Source organism: Gavia stellata, chromosome 9, assembly GCF_030936135.1.
Source record: "Gavia stellata isolate bGavSte3 chromosome 9, bGavSte3.hap2, whole genome shotgun sequence".
Lineage (NCBI taxonomy): Eukaryota > Metazoa > Chordata > Aves > Gaviiformes > Gaviidae > Gavia > Gavia stellata.
In genome coordinates this window covers 26,321,445-26,342,523 of record NC_082602.1, presented here as the reverse complement: position 1 = coordinate 26,342,523, position 21,079 = coordinate 26,321,445, and the positions used below count along the sequence as shown (strand labels likewise).

At 40.4% G+C, this 21,079-nt stretch overlaps 1 protein-coding gene across 1 annotated transcript in view; it reads left to right on the top strand.

The window, feature by feature from the left end:
• The first annotated feature begins 1,917 nt into the window (after positions 1-1,917).
• Positions 1,918-21,079, top strand: part of SLF2 (SMC5-SMC6 complex localization factor 2) — a 30,824-nt gene continuing 11,662 nt past the window's right edge. The window contains exons 1-11 of the mRNA XM_059820971.1: positions 1,918-2,027; positions 6,452-6,495; positions 6,955-7,664; positions 8,650-8,707; positions 9,974-11,115; positions 13,745-13,827; positions 14,774-14,890; positions 15,165-15,332; positions 17,138-17,240; positions 18,666-18,741; positions 20,504-20,645. Coding sequence (XP_059676954.1) covers positions 1,918-2,027; positions 6,452-6,495; positions 6,955-7,664; positions 8,650-8,707; positions 9,974-11,115; positions 13,745-13,827; positions 14,774-14,890; positions 15,165-15,332; positions 17,138-17,240; positions 18,666-18,741; positions 20,504-20,645 — 2,753 coding nt within the window. The remainder of the gene's footprint in view (positions 2,028-6,451; positions 6,496-6,954; positions 7,665-8,649; positions 8,708-9,973; positions 11,116-13,744; positions 13,828-14,773; positions 14,891-15,164; positions 15,333-17,137; positions 17,241-18,665; positions 18,742-20,503; positions 20,646-21,079) is intronic.

Below are 21,079 nucleotides of genomic sequence, written 5' to 3'. Positions count from 1 at the left end.
AATATTTCTGGAATTCCTGGCTACCACTGGGCATGAAACTTTGCTTTAACACTTTATTAGGCAGTAATTCAAATATACACTATTGTCTTTTTTGAGCAAACCTATATGACAGCAAGCCCAACTGTTCGCTTGTTGCTCAAGAAAGTTCGACCAAGCATAAACATGGAGTGGTTGTACTGTTGTGTATGGTGGGTCTTGAAGTATGTTGTCAAACAGTTGGATCCCCTCCTGGTAGGTTTCTTACAAACATAATAGTCAGAGATGGTCCCTGGGGCAGAGAGCTCGCAGCTGAAGACAGAAAGTGTGTAGGATGGGTTAAAGCAAGAAAGGAGCCAGATACATGATGTGACGGCAGTAAATGTTTTGCTCTTTTGAGGCTGGGTTTAAGACAACATAAATTACATGGATGAAAGCTTTTGAAAAACAGACTGAGGGATGGGGCAGGATTGGAGTATGTAGTACATGGCAGAATTAGACACTTCAGATGCTCAAAAGGCAGTTTCCTATTTTGACTTGTGCTTTCAGTTTTGCATTACTGTTACTTCTGCTTTCCAGACTTCCCCTAGGCCAGCCTACCTCGGGTAGGGTGTGGAAAGAGACATCGGATGGGTCACTCCTTTCCATTTGAGTGAATTGTCTCCTGGTGTTTCTGGATCCAAGAAAAACATTAGAAAAAGAGTGGCCTTGGTCATCTCCCCTCTCAGGCAAAGTGCTAAAAAAAATGTCCAACAAAAGCCCCAACAAAACAGATTTCAACATAAACTGTGCGAGATAACCTTCAGGACACTGTTGGGTTATCTCTTATTTCTGCAGACCAAGGGCAGGGATTAGCTTGTACCTGTGCAGTGCCTGCTTTATTTTTGTAGAGCTACTACTGTGGAGACATTTGGATACCGCTTATTTTTATAGAGACTAATTATGTAAATTTGCGCAGAACATTACAGATAGCAGTACTGGGCTTCCCTAAGCTTGCAAATCTGGTTCTTCAGGTTGTCTAGTCCAGCTTTTTGACCCTGGGCCAAAGTGTTCGAAATGTGGCAGTGCAATCACGCAAAGGATGCATTTTAGGGGGAGGGGTTGAAGTAAGGTCTGGGGCGAAGCTCGGACAGCAGGCTGTGATTGGAAGGCACAGGACTGCGTGCTGTTTTGGCGCAGATGTGGGCCATTTCACAAAGTTACTCTCTCCGCAACTTTGTAGCGTCCCAACAGCTGCAACTGTGCCAAGCGGCTATGGAGATGGACACCTGGACGTCTATGGAGATGGACATGCCGTCGGGGTTTTCTCACAGATGCAGCATAAGGCCCGTGGCCTGCGGCGCACTGGCCGTCCCTGGCCACTTTCCTCACGGGACACTTCTGCTTGTAAAGGAATCCCCCTAAGCTGCCCCAGACCGAGGCCGCCCTCCCTGCGGGGAGACTGGCCGCGGGCAGGGAGGAGGGAAGCGGGAGGCGGAGGCCCGCTGCCGCTGAGGGCCCGGGCCCGGGGTGAGGCGGCCCAGACACAGCCGCCGCGCGCCTCGGGCTCGCTCCGGGGGTGGGACCCGCCCCGCGCGTACCAATCACAGAGCGGGAATGGGCGGGGGGGGTTGAGTGGCACGAGACCAAGGCGCCAAACTGCCCTCCCTCCTTCAGCCGCGGAAGGACGCTCCCACCTCCCGCTCTCTTCGCAGCCAATCACAACCGCGCTCCGTCTACCCGTCCCGCCCCTGGCGGCAAAGAACCAACGGGAGGTGCTACTCCTTCAGCCGCTCAGCCAATCACCGACCGACCCTAAAAAAAAACAACATCCCCGACGCGCCCTGCCCGCAGCCCCCGGAGGCGAGGGTCTCTCGGGCCAGCGGCCTTTCCTATGGTGCCGGGAGCGGCCGGTCTCCCTGGTCCCCTCCGCCGCGCGGGGTCAGCCGGACAACCCGTACCATGACCCGGCCGCTTGGCGTGGGCGTGCCGTCGCCGGGCCCGCCCGTAACCAGGTCCCGACGCCATTTTACGCCGGCAGCCGCGGCCAAAGAGACGGCCCAAGGCTTCAGGTACCGGCGGGGAGCGGCTGAGGGGCGGACGGGGGCGTGGGAGGTGGCCGCGGCCGCCGCGAGGCACCCTGCCCGCCCAGCGGGGCGCCGCTCGGCTCCCGGCGTGCGGCGCGCTTCCGGCAGGGGGCGCCCCCGGCGGGCGGCTCCCGGCGTGCACCGCGGCGGGCGCGGGTGGAGGGGATGGCGCCATGGCCGGGGGCCGAGGCTGCTCTGCGGGTGGCCGGCGGCTGCGGGAGCCTCACCGTGCTGTTCCCAGCTCCAGCTTTTCAGCCCCTGCCAAGCTTGGCAGATGGGGGGGTGAGGCTGTCCGGGAGGATGGCGGTGTGCCAGCCGCGAGGGGCAGCCGGTGCCCTCCTTCTCCCTACTTGTGTTACTGGGAGTTCCAGCCCTCGTGCGCTGGGCCTTGTTTTCATGTGGTGCTGATAGTTTGTTGGCCAAGGTGAAAGGCGTCTGATCGCCAGGCAACCTGACAGCATACAAAGGAACTGAAGAAGATGTGTGGCCAAGTACTGGCTAGCATCTTCAGCGCATTGTTCAAAATATGTGAGTCCTTCCACATGTACCCATATGTCCTCCCATCCTGTGTCTCGGTGTTTGTTAGCAAGTCTACCTGTAGAGCTAGGTAGGCTTCAGCAGCTTGGCTCTAAAGAGAGAACTTCAGTTGTCATTGATTCGGCTCTCAAACCTGTTCCAGCTGTGAACTCTACTGGTGATGGTGCTAACGGTCTCTGGTGAAGGCAGTGGTGGTCAATGATGGCTTTTAGACACGATGAACCTGTTTACCAATTAGAAATCCAAATTCTGCTGAAGATGTGATGAGGCTTTTCAGAGGCTGCTGAGTTAAATAAGTTTTGTTCCTTGCAGTATGAGGCAAGTCATAATTTTCTTATGCTGTTAGCAGCACCTTATTTTGTTCATTTCTGCTGATCCTCCGTTTTGATAGCCCTGACATTGGAAGGGAGAAGGTAAAAAGTCAGTTCTTCTGTGTTGCTTTTTGCTCAAGAAAGTGAAACTACTCGATGTTTTGGTTTTGCTGTTGTCATCTAAAAGACCATTGTGAGGTTTTATGTGCAACTTTCTTTTCTGTGGTTTTTTTGCTGTTAATTCTACAGTGCTTTTCAAGATGCTTCGTTTTGTCAAAGCTGTAGTTACGTTTTGTAGTTTATTTCCATGTTGTGTGGCTTTGCTTTGTCTGAGCTACCGCTAGTGTTTCCAGCAGATTTTTAAAAGTACAGTTCTTATCAGTGGTTATCTCTGATTGGATATGGCTGTAAACACTAGTTACTTTTAAAGAATACTCAGGGGCTTGTCTTTTTAAACAAGTGAAAGATTTTCCTCCCTCCCTCTTCCATTTAGGTTGTGCCTTTAATTTTGAAAGACCTGAAAGGTCTGTTAGGTGCATCTCCTGACTCTGTAGCTTTTTTCTTTGTTAAGCAAGACCATGTATTTATGGGTTTTGCCTTTTCTTATCTGGGTTTTTTAGTGGTCTTCCTGGTGTCTCAGTTAAGATGAGATTTTACAAAAAATGGTGGAATAATTTTTAGTGGGGTAAATATGTTTTGCTGAATTTACATATTTTGCTGAAAAGCATTAACCAGAGCTGTGTGGTTGTTGACAAAGATACATTAAACAACTGTGACTTTAATGTCAGGTAAAAAAGAGTGAAAACCAGTAATTATTGTTGCTTCATCAGTTCTTCATTCTTTCAGGGCTGATTATTTGACCTCTTATTAAAACAGTAGTGGAAATCCTCCTGTGAATAGTGTGTGAACAGTTATGGTCCTGTTCACATAGAAAACTACATGTTCTTTTTGTATTTTCATATATATGAAAGGCAGGTTGGAAAGCCCAGTACTTTCTTGCATTCCTCCTTGTACTGTATCACATGCTTTCTTTTTTTTCAGCCTTGGTTTTGTTTGAAGTTTCTAGTACACTTCCTTCTCTGAGATACAGTACAGCACTTGAGAAACTATTATTCTGTTTTAGTTGGACAGTTCCTCTCCCTTGTTCTTTCAAAAAGCAGTAGAATGCAAAGTAGAAAATGTCAGTGGATAAGCACTTTAGAACAAATAGTCTGAGACAGATCACTCTCCATTCAAGTTAAACTTTTATCCCAGGGAGGGAAAAAAAAAAAGCCTTCTTTTTAGCGGCAGTACCTCCATTCTCTCAGTTATGTTATACGAGGCTTTGCATAATTATGGAACAAATACGAATTTTGTTACAAAGCTCTTGCATTTAGAATAAAAGACAGCGAAAAGATACAACAATGAAATAGCAGATGTGGGAGGGAGGTAAACAGTCATTCAAAATCAGTGGCTGCGGAAATAAGGAAGAAGATAGCAGAAGGCTTTGGTTTTGGTTTTGGTTTGTCTTCAAGGCTGAAGTCCCGAGAGCAGCCTGAGAGGTAACTGAAGATGAGATTTGGACTGCTGACAGAGGCTGGTATTGCAGATGGGGCTTTAACCTGGAAGGAAGAAGTACAGTTGCTTAGTTAAGAAAATAGAAGGGTTTTGGAAAGATATGCAGTGGAGGAAGCTGTGGGCACGGCGTGGTTTTGCAGCATTGAGAGCAGTCATAAGGAAGCATCGGGAGCGTCCTGAGGAATGCGAGACGGAGAGAGCCTTGCTGTGAGAGGGTGAGGTCAGAGTGGGAGGTGATCTAGAGCAGAAAGACAAATCAGTCAGCAACAGCAATAACAGCAAATAAACCTGCAATTTAGCCTTTTGATTCTTAGTTGAACTGAAATTTGGGGACGCTGTTGCTTCAGCATGTGGGAAGAATGGGCATATTTTGGCCTATGTCAAATGAAGCTGAGACAGGTTGGAGACAAGTAGTCTTTGACAAGTAGTTTTTCTGCTCTCTTTTGTAAGCCAAAAAGACAGTTTTATGCACTCACGTATTCTGATTACAGGTGGCTTTTTGTTGAGTTACGGTATACTTAAACATCACTGCTTGCCAGTAGCCCAATTAAAGAATTGTCAATGCATTATAAACAGCTTTTTGTATTTGTGTAGGTGTAGAAGCCGTGTAGAAAATGCAAAAGTGAAAGTAACAAGATTATGGAGAGATTCAAATTAAATCCAAGTTCAGTTTCAACAAGTGAGCAGTGGGTTCTTCTGACCTGAACTTCAAAAATGTTTATTGAGTCTGTGAAAGCACAGTCATATATGTATGCGTGAATACGTTGGCTTAGAATCTGGAATAAACAAGTTTTGCTTTTGTAATTGCTGTTAAACAGACAGTAACCATATAGCTTTGTTTTGGAAGGCACAGAAAGATTACAAAAAATGGAAGAAGGTCTTAAACAAATCTGTATTATTCTTGCTTTCTCACACCATTATCTTGTTGAACTTGAAGAGAAAGTTCCAAAACAGGCATACGTATAGCCTTGAAGTCATTAGTAAACTTCTTTGCTATGTGGGAGAAGATGAAGATGGCAAGTTCATCGTTCTTGGTGTATTTTGTAGTTCAAATTGTATGTTACTCGGACAATCTGCACATTTTCAGAAGTGACATTCTGTCACAGAGAAATGCCTTGGTGTTCTCACATCCTACTTATTCTTGCCAGGGAAAATACCTCTGATTTAAAGCTGTTAATAATCTTGTTGTGTATGTGTAAAAATAAGATGGTTGTAATCTGCTGTTTCTGTTTGAAGACAGCAGGTGCCCATAATGTGTGCTGGGAGGGATGCCACTGAAACACGTATTTTGTTAAGGGGCAGTCCTGGTACAAGTTCCTGCTGAGAAATCTGGTAATAGTTCAGATAGGAATTTGTGTCCCAGCCTGAAGTGTGAAAAAAGCAACGAACATTGGTGCACAATGGGTTTTGGGCAACAGGAAGAAAATCACAGGATTAGTTGAACTTTACAACTTGCAGATAGAACTTTGTGGTTATACTTGATTGCAACTAATAATGCACTGAATAGGGTTTGGTCACTGATGGTATTGATAAGGCCAGCTGCTTACCACTGCAGCGCCTTAAAAAAAAAAAATAGTAAGAGTTACCAGCTCAAAGTGTTTACAGTAGAGATGGGGAGGTGGTTAACACCATCGCATAAGGTACTGGTGAGGTCTCATCTGGAATACTGGATACAGGTGAGTCCCATGGTACAGGTCAGTCCCATTTAAGAAAGCTTCATTAAAGCTGGAAGGGTGGTTAAGACTTACTAGGATGATAAAGGGAACGATTTGAGTGAGGGAACTGACAGGTTGGCTTCATTAGCCAAGCAGAGTGAAGGCTAGAAGGCGAGAAGGATGATGATGCTTTCTCTGATCTATGAGAAAGAGCTATCAGAAATAAGAGCTGCTGGCATTAAAAAAAAATCCGTAGGAATAAATTAAGCATTTTAATTTTATCAATATTCACTGTATGGGCATTTAGGTATTGTTCTTCTAAAAAGATAAAGTTATGTTTTCTCTTCAGAAACCAGACCATTACAGAGTTCTTCAGACCAGTTTTAAACCAAGGTAAATATGTTTTTTTTAAATGGAAGATATGTATGAGTTTTAATTGTGTAAGTGTGCGGAAGTATAGTCCAATCTCATTCCAAATTGGAGCAGCAATATAAGGAGTATGGGTTACCAAATATTGCAAAATGAACACATTTAGAATTTTTTCTAATAATGTAACTAAAAACGTTAGTTTCCTATTAAAAAGAATTTCTTTAAATGGTGATGTAACTATTATTTCAAGTTATTGTCTCACGCTTAAGCTAGATTGTTTATAACAACTGAAGCTGTGACATAGATCATGCCGGTCTTTTATATGAAATAAATCGCATGGCACTAGCAAAATTAGATTATCAAGTAAATTAATTTTGGATTGTGTGTGAGAGAGAGATAAACTATCAAGTAATACAGTCCAATAAGATTATTTTTTTCCGATATTGTGACTGTAAATAATTTGTCTTTTCTTTTCTCTCTTAGACCTTGGCCATAAAGACAGAACTGTGTTGCATTCACCAGACAGAGGAAATGTAAAAGATGCAGGAATCGGACGGTCAGTTTTATGCGCTGAACGTTTTGGAAAGAAAATATCTTCTCCAAAGAAGGTCAGAAGAAAAAAGATGCCAGACCAAACACCAAACACAAGTCCTGTGGTAGATGCCTTTCGGAGAAGAATTAAGGAGAAGGACAGTGTAAACATTTTAAAGAATGGCAGAGCATGCAAGGCACTCGATTCATTGTACCCAAAAGTCGTGATTCAAAAACTCCTTATTACTGCAGGGTCTCACAGCTGTTTCTTGGCCAAAAAGGATAAAGCTGTCAAGTCAGAACAGGGAAGAAATGAGAAGTGTCTGGGTGTAACAAGAGCACCGTTGTCTTGTGGAAATAGTTGGGAACAGAAAACTGACTGTATGGATCTAGAAGACACTAGCTCAGATTCTGACAAATGGGTTTCGTCATCAGAAGCTGATACTGGAAAAGCCTGTGCTAGAAATAATGGCGCTGGGAACAACACATCTCTGTGCCAAAACCCAGGGCTTCCCATGAAATTGCCCTGCACTCCAACTGACTCTGAATTTAGGTTGTCACTGGAAGCTCTCTGTAGAGAAAGGAAGCGGAAGAAACATAGAGTGAAACAATCTAAGCCCCATCCTGTAAAGCCATTCTCAGGAACAAGTCTATCACATCAGGTGTGTTTAAAAGGGTCGTTAAAGGTGGAAATCAGTGACCCATTGTGCATGTGTTTTTTGATTGTTGTTTTTATTTTTTCAATGTAGGATGAGATTCTTGGTGCTGCCTTTTTCAGATGTAACAAAAGTTTATGCTCTTTTGCTATTCCTTTGTAAATCTTAGGTCGTGCTTGAGTAAGCTGATTCTTAACTGATTTACAGTAAGTTAGAAATCCTGGTTTAAAAGCAGGGGAGATATTCTGGATTAGATGCAAGCATGAAAATGCAATGGAAATTGTAATTTTAAATTGTATTTTGTATAGAAAATGTCTTTATCTTAAATGTCTTGCAACCTTGTGTTTTCTTACAATGTAGTGTAGGGAACAGCCTGGCAAATTTCTGCTAGTTAGAAGTTGCAGTTAAGAGCAGTTCAGATTTATGCACTTAAGCCACAGATAGAGGTGGGAATGGTCCTATTTAATATGTAGTATTTCATTATGGGTTGAATTATGTTCACTTTTTTACCAACCAAGAAAACCCTTTAAAAGGTTGCTGGTTACTTGCAAGGAAGATCATTATGTGTGCCTCCATAATGTGCTATGAATGGAACAAAAAAGATTATTTAGTTTGTGTTTCCTTTTCTCATTAGCACCCCTCCCTCTGTATTTCCTTGTCTGTGCTTTCTGTCATTTTATTATTTAAGCTCATAAGTTGTTTGAGGAAAGCCAGCTGGGCTATGTTGCCATATAGCCCAGGGACACAAGTAGCTAATGGCCCTAAAAGTGAACGGGAGGCCAATCTGAAGAAAAAGATACAGAATTCAGTGTTTTGTTGAGATCTTTGCAACTGTGTTTCAAGTTTGACTTGAAATGAAGTATATTACCATATTTCTGGGGTTGTGTGGAATTAAGCCTGTGCTGGATTCAACACTTGGCTTAAGATATCAACATCCTGGTTTTAAAAAGTATGTGATTAACTTTTTTATTTTCTCCGTCTTTATTTTTAGGGAAATGGATGTCCTTTAAGAAAAATACCACATTCTGGTTCAAGGGAGACTGCCTCAGGTAGAAGCAGTGCTGATAATATAGAATTAATTAAACAATCAGGTTCATCACTTAGTGTCTCTCTTTAATGGCTTTTTTTTCCTTGAAGTTAGGTTTTCTGTTTTCTCTCTCAAAAAAATTACTGCTGTGTAGTCAAGGTTATTTCTAATACATGGCAAGCTTGAAGAGGTTTAAAAGTGATTTGGGATTTTAGTGAAAAACAGATTATTTGTAACTTAATTAGAAGTCATGATATTTCTTTGTTTTAAGCTCTTAATCCCTGTTTATGGTTTCTCTTGCGTTTTGGAAAATCCACATTCACTGTGGTGGTTAACAAATTTTGCCTTTCAGCTTAATCCAGAAAGAACGTTCTTGTTGAACAGAATGCTAAAGTTTAGCTGGTATTCTTGTTGCTTTTTGTCCCTTTTAACCACAAAATTTTGTTCTACAGTAGGTAGAGCCGAGTCTAAAAAGCTCACATGAATAGAAGCTTAAGCTAGGTCAGTACATGATTTAAAAAAAAAAAAGGGGGGGGGGCAGCAGGGGACCCAAAACAAGGAGACTGTTCCCATGTTGTGGGTCCATGGCTGTGTAAACCTATCATACTCTCTGCTGCTATGCTTCACTTTCTGCCTATGCTAGCACTGGGACTTGGCCAGCGATGCGAGGAGCTGATCTGGCTGAAAATTGGGTTGGGAAGTTCTCAGCCACATCAGCTTCGTGAAGTAGCTTGCCTTGAAGTGTCCAGGTGCTGGTGCCAGCTTAAGGCAGGAAGCAGAAAAGCATGGTGAGGAAGGTAGGCTAAAACCAGATTTCTTCACATTCTGAATGCTTTTTCATGAGCACTGTTAAAATTATTGCAGTGTTTCCAAAATACTTTTCATAATGTTCATTATTTATAACCATTATATGTAATTACAGAAACTTTCTTCCAGTCCCATACCTCAACTGGACTATTGTCTATTTTGTAAAGACTGATTAATTCTAGTGTATAGAAAAAGTGTTCTATGGTGGCTACTGAGCTGCTTTAAAATAAAGGATTTAATTTCATTTCCAAGTTAGTTACAATAATAACATACCACTGCAGTATCAGCTAAATCTTAGTTGTGGTCCACTGTGTTCAAGCAGAGTGGAAGTTTTGTAATTTCTGATAAAAATTTCAGTCATAGTTGACTTAAAAACAGAAGTTAGGGGTTTTTTTTAAAGGGTAAGTTGTTATAGTTTTGGGATTTTTTTATTTTTTAAATGTGACAACAGTAGTTTACTTTTTTCTTGAACACTTCATAGATGACCCATCTCAACCACAGCCAAAGCAGGTTTTAAAATGTGAGGCATCTTCTCCAAATGCACTGAGAATGTCTGAGATGGCCACTGGTATGCGGAAGAGCCAGTCTGTTCCTTCACACTGCCTTAGATTTAAGACGTCTCCTGGGCGATCCAAACAAATAGACTTCCCTGGGAAAAGAAAACGCACTGCTGTGAGTTTGGATGCAGATGGTTCAAATCAATCTGAAATACCAAGTTTGAATGACCCTGCTTTTAGTAGGTCATCTGCAAAATGCAAAAATAGCAAGTCTGACTTTGTAAAAAATATCCTTTTGAAGTCTACTTGTGGTGATGTTCTGCAACTAATGGAGGCTGCTGCTCTACCTAGACATGATTCTACTCTTCCAGAGGAATACCTCAACTCAAGCGATGAAAATGAGAAAAATAACTGTTCCTCTGTAGGTTTATCATCTTCATATTCTGCACACAGTCCTGGTAAAAATAACCACGTTTCTGCTGTGGATACCAAAGAGAATCAATTGCAGGTGGCTAACTCACGCTTTTTCTTGGAAAAGTCCCTTCCTTTTTCTCAGGAAAAAAGTACTGTGTTGCCTTTTCTCCACCACTTAACACAAACAAAAGGTGTGGAATCTCATCTCCAGAATGCTGGCTTATCTCAGGTATTGGATGCTAAGAAGGAGCAAGATGGGAAAAGACCAGAAAGACGTGCACCTGATAAAGCTTACAGTATTCAATCCAGCAACAGTTTTTCAAAAACAGACAATACTTCTGACTCTCGTTCAGTGGAAGGTTCTGGGAAACCTGCACTCTCAGAAGAGACTGGTAAAAGTGTTGCCTGTTCGTTGTCCTTTAAAGAAGGGTGCATGGACAGCGGCTGTATGTCTTCACAACTCTCAAGCGAGTTAAAAGTTGAAAACACCTGTACAGACAAGTTCAAGTTGAATAGAAAAGCAAAAAGCAGCTTTGATAGTGAAGTTGAGAGTTTGGAATGCAGTCTAGATGATGATGATGATGATGAAGAAGTATTCATGCCACTGCAAGAAATTCTGTCTTCAAGTCCCAAGCCACAGGCAGGCACCCTGGAAGAATCCTGTCTTGACAGTTTTTCTCAGGACACCATTACTCCATTACTGAAGCTTCATGTAAGTGGCTAAAAACAAAAAAAATGTTGCATCAGCTTTATTATGTTGTATTTTTTGGTATGACTTTTTCCTTTACTCATAATGCATGAAAACTGAGAGTAATTTGCCTGCAAAACTGGTTACTCGGCTTACTTAAGGGTCCTATGCTGTACAGTGCAATGTAGTCAGAGAAAGGGTGCTTGTTACTATGCTTACCCTTGGAATGGCTAAAAGATGGTTTGTGCAGCTGGATTACATTAGCTGTATGCCTTTCAGTGGTTTTTAGGAGTACTGTTTTTGCTTTTTCCCCCTAAAGAAAAAGGCAGGAGGTTACATTCAGAAGATGTGTGGGATCTAGTGTTTTCATTTTCCTGATCAGGTAAGATTTTTATGAGTTGAAGTTAGCTAGAGAACACTGATCTATCCATTGAGAGATCTGTGTGCTAGACTCTAGTCATATATCCTTGTTATACAGTCTGTGATTGTCAGAAATCTGTGTACAAGTTCTTGATCTGTAAGTGTGATGTTTTCTTTGAGGCTGAATTTCATGGGAGTTGGAAGTATTTTAGAAAGGATTTCAAGAAGTTGAATGACTTCTCCTCACAAGGGATGGATGAAGAAGTGTTTGAATCCCAATTTACAGGATATTATGGTGAATTGATCTGCGTTTTTAAAAGTTAGCCTATTTGTTCAATAACAGCTTGTCAAATAAGTTGTTATTTTGAAGTTTTATTGTAAAATAATGGTTTAATTAGGAAGATCCTGCAGTAGGACTTAGTGTGGCCTGGACAGCTAACCCCAGATGACCAAAGGGTTATATTCCATGCCACATAGTATCATGCTCAGCAACAAAAAACAAGCAGAGGAGCTGGTCTGGCATGTAGCCATTCCTCAGAGTCTAGCTGGGCATCCTTCTGCTTGTGGGAGGTGCTGAGTGATTGCCTCTGCATCACTTTTTCTTCTCCCCCTCACCCCCTCTTTCACTTATTAAACTGTCTTTATCTTGACCCATGAGTTTTCTTGCTTTTGCTCTTCTTATTCACTCCCTTGCACCACTGGGTGGGGAAATGAATAAGCTGTGTGGTGCTTAGCTGCTAGTTGGGGTCAATCCACTGCTATTTTCTACAGTAGAAAGCAAACCTGCTGTTAGCAGAATACCTGTATAAATATTCTCATACTTGTCTCCTCCTGTTTTTAAATCTCTGAAATGGTTAATTTGTTAACTGAGTTTCTCTTTAAGAGTATCTCTGTAGGCAGCAGATACTGAACAGCCATAATTATTTTATCTCTCCTTATCTATAACGTGCTTGCATAATTAATGGATTAGTCTTTTGTGGTTACATATGTATTCCACAATCTTAACCAACATGTCTATGTAATTAATGGTTAAGACTGATAAACAGATGCAGCCTAGATCAAATGTTTGTGGAACATGAATGTGACTACAACATTTGGCCTATCCTGTTTCTGCATAATTAATGGACAAGCAAGACAAAACAGTTAAGAACTGTCCCAAAATTTCCATGACCGTGGTTTTTGCATATACTAGCATTATTCTCTTGTCTTGTAAGAAGGGGCATATGTGCACATTGGAATAAAGTCTTGATTCCTCAGTTCAAAAGTAATTTCAGGCATATTAACCAGATACAAAATAAGGTAAGAGGTCTTCAGCTTTCCCACAAGATTTCCCACTCAAAGACGTGCTGCTTGTTACATTTGAAAGATATCTCTGAATACCAAAAAATAATGCTGTATTAACTGGCTCTTATATTAGCAGGTGGAGACTAACTTCTTAAACTTCTTTTACCTTTGGGTAATAGAAAATCCCTAATGAGAGGGAACGCTCTTTCTGAATTGTGCTCTTCTAAAATGAGGGAGCTCATAGGAAGAAGCTATGTCACTAGTAGGAGGCTTGCAATTTAAGAAGGTGTTGTCCGAAGGGCACTGCTTGTCCAAAGAACTGCATTGTGGCCATAGAAGATTTAAAATCTGTGTTGTTTGCTACTAGCTGAATAAAACACTGGCTGCTGAAAAAGAAACTAATTTTGCTAGCTGTTAAGACTTTCTTTGTGCATCGTTTTGTTTTTTTAATTCTATTTATTAATTTCTTAATTTGGGTTTGTATTAGGATTTTGATGGGAAGCTTTGTTTTGTCTGATGATTTTGGAGGTGATTTAGCAAACACTGGTGCTTTGCCCTCTAGGGACTCCTGAAAGTAACAAAGAGGTACTGAATAATTTTTGGAGTTTCTCGTCTTGTGCATGAGAATGGGGATTCCCAGGGTCTCAGTGGATGATGATAATAAAGCTGTGAGGTAAAAAGCTTCTGATGCTAATGCTCTTTGTGAAGGGTAGCTGGAGGTCAGCCTCAGGGAGAGAAGCAGAGACTTGCTTTGCTGTTCTGATCCATTGTAAAGCACAGTTATTTCTAAATTAACCACTGAGAGATATTTGATCATTATATAAAATAGTCAAGGGACTGAGAAACATAAACTGTTGTCCTATTTTTCGGGGTCTCCTTTGAGTTTTTATCTTTAGGTAAAATATCATTAAAATTGGATGAGGTTTCTATTTTTATTATGTTTATTGTCTAACTGAATGAATTGATAGCTTGTGGTATTTTTCTTAATTTCTTACTATTTCATTTACAGCTTTCTAAGCCTCCTGTTGTTAGCCAGGTGTCATATGTGAACAGCTTAGAACATCTCTTGAAGGAGAAGGAAGAATCTAAAAGGTTTGTTTTTTAAAGCTGCTTTGAAAAATTTGGGATGGAGTCGTAGAAGCTTAGATTTACCTTGTCTCCCTGAAGCTGATGGAGTTTGGGTAGCAGCAAGCTAAGCTTTGCCTGCTGGTGCCACTAACATACATCTGACAGGACCTACAAGTGTGGCTTAACTGTAAAAGCTGAGTGACAGGCTCCTTCCAAGCAGTAATGAGTGATTTGTGATACATCTGTCTACTCCTCAAAAGATGGACTAAATGTACCGATGCCTTCATTGTAGGTCACTGAGCCAGCTACCAGCTGCTGGTCAGGCATGAAGTAGAAGTATTTATGTAGATTGACTGTACCAGTTTCTTCAAAGGCATTTGTAGCTCAGTTTTAGTTTCCAAAGTTGTGTAGACTATCGGTATCTGAGTAGTTACACACTTGAGTGAACAGAACTAATGAGTGTTCTTGCAAGAGGTCTTTTGGGTAGGAAGTGTAATGTGGTATATGTACTAATGGCAAGCGGTGGTGATGGGTATATATGTGTGATTAACTGTTTTTATTAAAGAATCTGACCGTAGTAACTGTGGGCTGACTGACTGAGTAGTGAATACTACTATAACTAATTAACAAATAAAATGTGTATGACATTTAAAAAAAAAAAATTCATCCAGAAGATTGAAAGTTTTGTGCAATTAGAAAAAATTATGTCAGAAGTTGGTTGAGTGTATTTGTCTCTGACAAACTAGTAATTGAATGTGCTGTTGGAAATTCATTAGGTTTTGGGAAACATCCTCTTTGTATCTTGGAATAGCAAGGTGCTTGGTTTTTGCACAGATGCAATGTCTCACATGCTTTTGCCCCATGTAATTGGCTACTGAGTCCTGGGTTCACATTCAGAGCTTAAATTTTGTTGTCTTCTGTTGTAAATACTAAATGGTGATGATATGTTCTGCTGCTACTGTTATTTCAGGGTAGACGAACTAGAAAAGCGGTTACAGGAAGACATGCAAGGAAGGGAAACTGATTCTTCAAATGGAGAAGATGAGGAGGATGCCAGTGGAGATGAAGATCTCTCAGAAGAGCACAGGTCCTTTCAACTCCAAAACCAATTAAATCTAGTTCTTCACTTTTCTGGCCTTTTTTTGTCATCTCCCTCTCTTTCCATCAGTTGTTGTTAATATGTTTAATGTGAACCATTTTTATTGTCTTTCGGGGTTGAGTGGATTTTCTTGGACATTACTGTATTTTAAGAATTCAGCTTTCACATAAAGCTGACGTGTTCATCATCTGAAAATAACTGTCTCAACCAGGAAGTAGGCTCTCAATGTTTAAACTCATAAAAGAAATTCTGAATTTTACAGGGCATTTATAAAGAGATTTTCAGTAATAGCTCATGCCATACCTGACTACCACCCTGGAGAAGATATATTTGATTTATCAACCTCTGGGAAAATCTTCAATCAACATAACCTTGACATGAGGAATTTTCATTTCGTTCCTCAAAATCCTATAGAAAAGCTCCTTCTTAGGTAAGAATATCCTCTTTTCTCTGTGTTTACTTGTATAATTTTCTTCAGTGTTAGCAGTTTTTAAGATAAAATAGTATCTTTGCATACAAATGAGCTGTCTTACTAAGTAGGCAAGACTGACTCCCTTTTCCTGGAATTCTCCTTTCCAGGTTAGCTTTACAGAACAGTGAATTGTTACTTGAAGCTTTCTTCTTTCCTCCTCTGGAATTCTTGGAAAAACATCTTAAATGAGGCATAAAGAAAAAAAATAGGTGTTATGGCCTTTTCCGTATTTCTACTGTGTTGGACTATCATTGATAATCTGACCAGTTTGTGGAAGATAAATGCAGAAGTGAAATGTTACAATGAACAAAAGTTTAAGTATACCAAGACAGAAAGAGGACTTTTGTGGTGAACTGATTTGTGACCTACCAATGTTGCATTATGTCTACTGAAAGACTTTTACGTGTTTTAATCCTGAATAGGCCTGGGACTTGGGGCTCCACTTAATGAGGATTGCAGAAAGTCACAATTTCTGACATCTGTTAGATTCAGTTACTGAGCTAGCGGTGTGTTTCTGTGTATATACACAACTGTTCTGTAACTCATAGGGATTTGTATTTTATATTTATAAGGCTGTTGGGCTACAAATAGCTGGACAAATTCTTGCCTAATACCGCAAGTGCAAATCCTGAAAAATTCTGGTTATTTCAGTTGGTATTTTATTCCAAACTTGCATCAATGCAAATGAGAGAATTCATTTAATCTTGAAGGATTTTGTATACACATGTATGTGCTATTGTGGGTGTGAAGAGGAGGAGGGTGGCTTTTCTTCATCTCTTGAGGAAGTGATGTTTGTGATTATGTTCCTTTGGCTTCAGGCCTCTTTTTATTAATATGTTTTGAAGATCACAAGGATATAAGCTTCAAAAGTACCTCGTAAATCAGTGACTGGAGGAATGAGAATTAAACGAATCATCACTTGCAGAAGGCAATTATGGTGTAATTGCTTATGCATTCTGCTCAGTTGGCACAGCTCTCACATGGATGTCTTCCTAGCCACTTGCTCAGTCAGACAGGTAGAGGGTATATGGAGAAGTTGGGGCAGAGATGTCTCAACAGAGTTACCTGTTTTAGTAGACACTGAGAACAGAGGAGACTAAAGGGTATGTGGGAAACTGGATATCATTAACTCAGCTACTTATGACATACCTGATTCTTTCTAAAGAAGACTAAAGCTAAAATAATTCAGTCATAAAAATGGCATATTTTCTGTTCTTCCAACAGATACTTTTTGCACCTCACAAATTGGGACAGTGAGATTAGACTGATTTTAATTGCTTTAATTTGCCTCCAGACTCTTTATTTAAAAGATTATTTTAAAAATTTCAAAGAAAGTTTTTTTCTCTTTTCTTCTAGAAGTGTTGGTAAAGGTCATTGGACAGTAAAAAAAATCCTGTTCACTGGTCTCACTGAGCATAGCAGCCTGTTTGTGTAGACAGGCATAATGGTTCATAGTACAATAGTGTAAATCAATGTTTGTTTGAAGCTATTATTCCCTAATAATACAACTGTTTCCAAATTATATAGTACAGTATTCTGGAGAAAAAGATAGTTCTTCTAAATAACAAATAAGGTTGAATTACTATAGTATTTCATATAGGTAAGAGCATAAGAATTAACATCTGTTTTGGATATTCAGATCTTTCTTTGCTGTTGGTGATGATCTGAGGGGTGGGGAAGTTCTTATGCTTTTAAGAAAGTGCTGATTCATCCACTAATTGATTTTTTTCTCCTCTTTCCCCACCCCTATCTTTGTCTTACAGTTCTGGTGTAACACAGCAGCTTTCTTTAGCTATTAATGGTTTTGTAAGTTCTGCTTACAGTTGTATCTTGTGTCCCATACCAATTCTAAAGTGGCTTTTTCAGGTAAGACTACACTATTCATGCAGTTATACTCCGTCCAGGTATAATACTCTTTCTGGAAACCAGTTGTAGCAGGAATAATCGGAACAAGTTTGTGACTCTGTTGCATTAGGTTAACAACTTTTAAATCAAAAAATCTTTCTGGGTTCTGGTTTGTTCTCCAGTCTGAAATACTTTGATTGTCACTAGGGGTAAAACACTAGGGATAGCTTTTTCTTCACACTTTGAGTGACTGCAAAGCTGCCCGTCCCTGTCCATCTTCATATGTGTTACTGCATTTGAAAAGGGAACAGTACGTGCTAGGTGAGAAGAGACTTCAGGATATAATAGTGTGAGTCAAATCACAAGCAAATGTTAATCTTATTTCCTTCCACTCTTAAAAAGTACGCGCCGCAGTATGCGAAAGTGCAAAGGTACCATTTCTACATATATCACTTTCTAAATCATCAGAGATGCCTGCATTATCAGGTAATTTTCATTTGAAAAAGGTTGATGTGCATTATGGCTCAGGAAGAAGTCTTGGAGCCATCCTCAAAGGAAATGTGGTGGCTGTCTGCTTTCTAGATGTCTGTGTCAGTGTCTAAATCCCCGGGAATTTCCATTGTTCTGTTACTCACAAAAATGCCCCTCTCCAATCTCCATTCTATTATTATTTACCACATTCTAACTGTGCCTGAAATAAAAAAGAAGGCTGGACCGCCTGTGAAATTGCAGCCTGGGAAACATTTTGCTTCTCCGTGTCCTTCCCTCCAGCCAGTAAAAAATTGCCTTCCACCCTTTCTGTGATCCCTGGTGTTCCTCTAATAAGGAGAAAGTGTGAGCCAATTCAGCTTACTTAAAGAGCAGGAAACTGTCCAGCACTTGGGGGAGAAAAAGAAGAGTTTTTTGCTGGGCTAGTGAAGTGCTCCAGGGAATCTGAACTGTACTTCACAGTCATGTTTTTGTAGTTAAGAGTTCTATGAGAAACTAAGAATTCATTGTTTCAGTTTAGTATTGCATATGTTCAACTTGCCCATGACTGGAAAAGGTTGTAGTTAACTCTCTTGCCCTGGCTCCTGATCAAGGGGTTCAATTTGATCACAGATGCAAATGGGTTCCAAAGGGATACATGATATTTTCCATCCTTTTAACCCTCAAAACCTTCTTACAAACCAACGGATTCAACATGGGGTTACAGCATTCTGATGTTGCAAATAATGAATTTTAAAGTATTCATAGCATCAGCACTGCTTGAAATAATCAATATTCACAATTTTCTGTTCTCCTTGGTGTGTCTTGCTTTAGAGGCTTTGAGATTGGTAAAATAAAATAAGAAATGGTAACAGAAAGAAAAAATACCAAAGAGTTGGTTTATTTTTTTTAGTTAAAAGAAAACTGATGCCATCATGCAACTTGGTGTTTGACATGCAGCTTCTTTTCTCTCCACAGATGATGTCTGTTCATCCTGACTATTGTGTTTCCACCCAGATTTTAGACAGATTGATGGAGATAACACTAAAAAATGGTGAGTATTTGAAGGATGGAAAACTGACCAGCTGAATTGAAGGCATTTCCCTTTTGTTAAGTATAGAAAGGTATTGGGGAGGAAGTAAAATGCACTGGCTGTGTTCTGTGATTCTGGTGTGAATTTAGGGTCTTCCATTACTTATGTAATGCACAAATGCTAGGAGTTGGTCTTCACTGAGTGTGTGCAAGCTGTACCACAGGATGTGGTCCTGTCATGTATTTGCAAAGCAGTGCATCTGGTACAGACCCTTTTAAATTCACTTCTGTTATTTCACAAAGAGAATGGACCTGAAGAGGAGCCCAGTCTGCTCAAAAGTTTACTGTCCTTTCCATCTTTTACTTTGGAAGATGCAGACATTCATTTCATACCTTAAGGACAAGATGTTTTTCACATAGTCGCATCCAGTATGTAGCACTGCATAGTTTACTTTCCAGACAAATGGCAAAAGTGAAAAGAATCATACGCTTGCACAAAAACACTTTCAAGGATCTGCTTCAACCCACACTGCCGCTCGTGTCTTGTGTGTTTTGCCTTCCTTCATCTGTACTCTCAAATACTTCTCCCGTACAAGTACCTTGTATGTTCTCCATGTCTTCACTTTATTTGGATCCGTCAAAAGTCACTAATTCATTTAAGCCTGCCAGTTAACATCGTTAAAGTAATGCAGGTCTCCTTGAAGTACTTGCTCACGTCTGTCCAAATGGACCCCATATTTTGAATCTTGTTTGAAATCAGACTGTGAGCTGATATGAGAGGGAATGTAGCGTCCTTTATTTTGTGCTTTGCTGGCATTAAGCTTGATTCTGAATGAACAGTTCAAGTTGATGAATGAGAATTCAAAGAATTAAGGCTGGGAGAGATCCTAGCGGATCTCTGACCTCAGAGCTGGATCAAATAGGCTACAGTTGGTCCTGGGAAGTTGTCTGACCACTTTAAAATTGCCAAGTGTGGAGTCTTTAAACCATTCTGAGACATTATGTTCCAGTGCTTAACTAAGGATGCATCTTTTTTGTTTTTTACTGAATTGAACATTGAGATCTGAACTTGCAGTGTCTTGAGTGTTATGTTCCATTATATTTGTTGGTTTGTTTTTTTTTTTTCTTAAAACTTAGATCTAAGACACAAAATTGACCCAATTCAGAATTCTAGTGACTGCTGTCATTGTTTGGAAAACACTGCGTCTAGATTGATGTTACTTTGCTAGTTCAGCGACCTATAGAGATTGCTCTGTACTACAGACTTTCAGATACAAGTCATCATACAAATCAGCCCTTTTTGCAAAGAGCATTGTTTCTTATTTCTATGAAATAAGTGAATTCCATCTGTTCAGCACTTCTGTTCTAGAAGGCTTGCCTGTTTTAAAATCTTACTTAGCTCCACTTCCAGTCCTGCTATAATAACACCCTCTTAACTGTACCTACACAGAATGGTAATTTATGTGTTCTCTTAAAAGTAAATACTGTCTCCTTGCTTATTCTGCTGTTTGTGAGGAAAGAGAGCTCTGAGGGAAAATGGATGGAACTTTAAAGTAACTCACCTGTTACCTAGGCAAGATGTTTCTCCAGCATAAAATACTGTGTTAGACTACTTTTTTTTCTTCATCATTCTGAAAATAAGCATATTGTTCAATATACCAACTCTTCTGAGATGAGAGCTGGTGGAATTGATGCAGACTGCTGAGCTTATTTGTTTCCCTTAAAAGGAACTAATGCTAAGAACTAAACTTAAAACTAATCCATTCCATGTCTTTTACTTGTAGCTTCCATCAGTGATGAACAGTCTAAACCATGGATTCCTTCACTAGCTGATGTGTCAGCTGTTTTTGTCAATATGGGTGTTGCGTTTAGATCTCTCTTTCCATTGCAGCATCTTCAGCCCAACTTTAACGAATGTGATATTTTGTAAGTGTTTTCCTTTTGATATTTATTGCTTAGATCCTGTGAAAGCAAGTCTTGTGCTTAGAACGTAGACTCAGAAGGTTCTCCTTTATTTCCCCTCCTTTCCATCAAGCCATACTCTTCTTTAAATTCTCAGCTCAGGTCTTAATAAGAGTAAGGGAGCCAGAACTTCAAACAATGCCCGCCAGGTAAGGATTCGGCAAACCAAAGCATTGTCCTTTTGTCCTGCACTTTCCTAATGGAGGTTTACAGGAATTGTTGCCTAAATAGCTGGGCAGAATTACAAGTAATTGGTTACAAGTTGAGATAGATGTGTGTGCTTTGTAACTGAGAATTGTTTTGCTTTGAAGGCATTTTGAAACATGCGGGTTTTTAGGTTTTTTTCTTCAGTTTGAAGCAAATAAGCCTTTGTGGGCTTATAAATTGTTGATTTATTG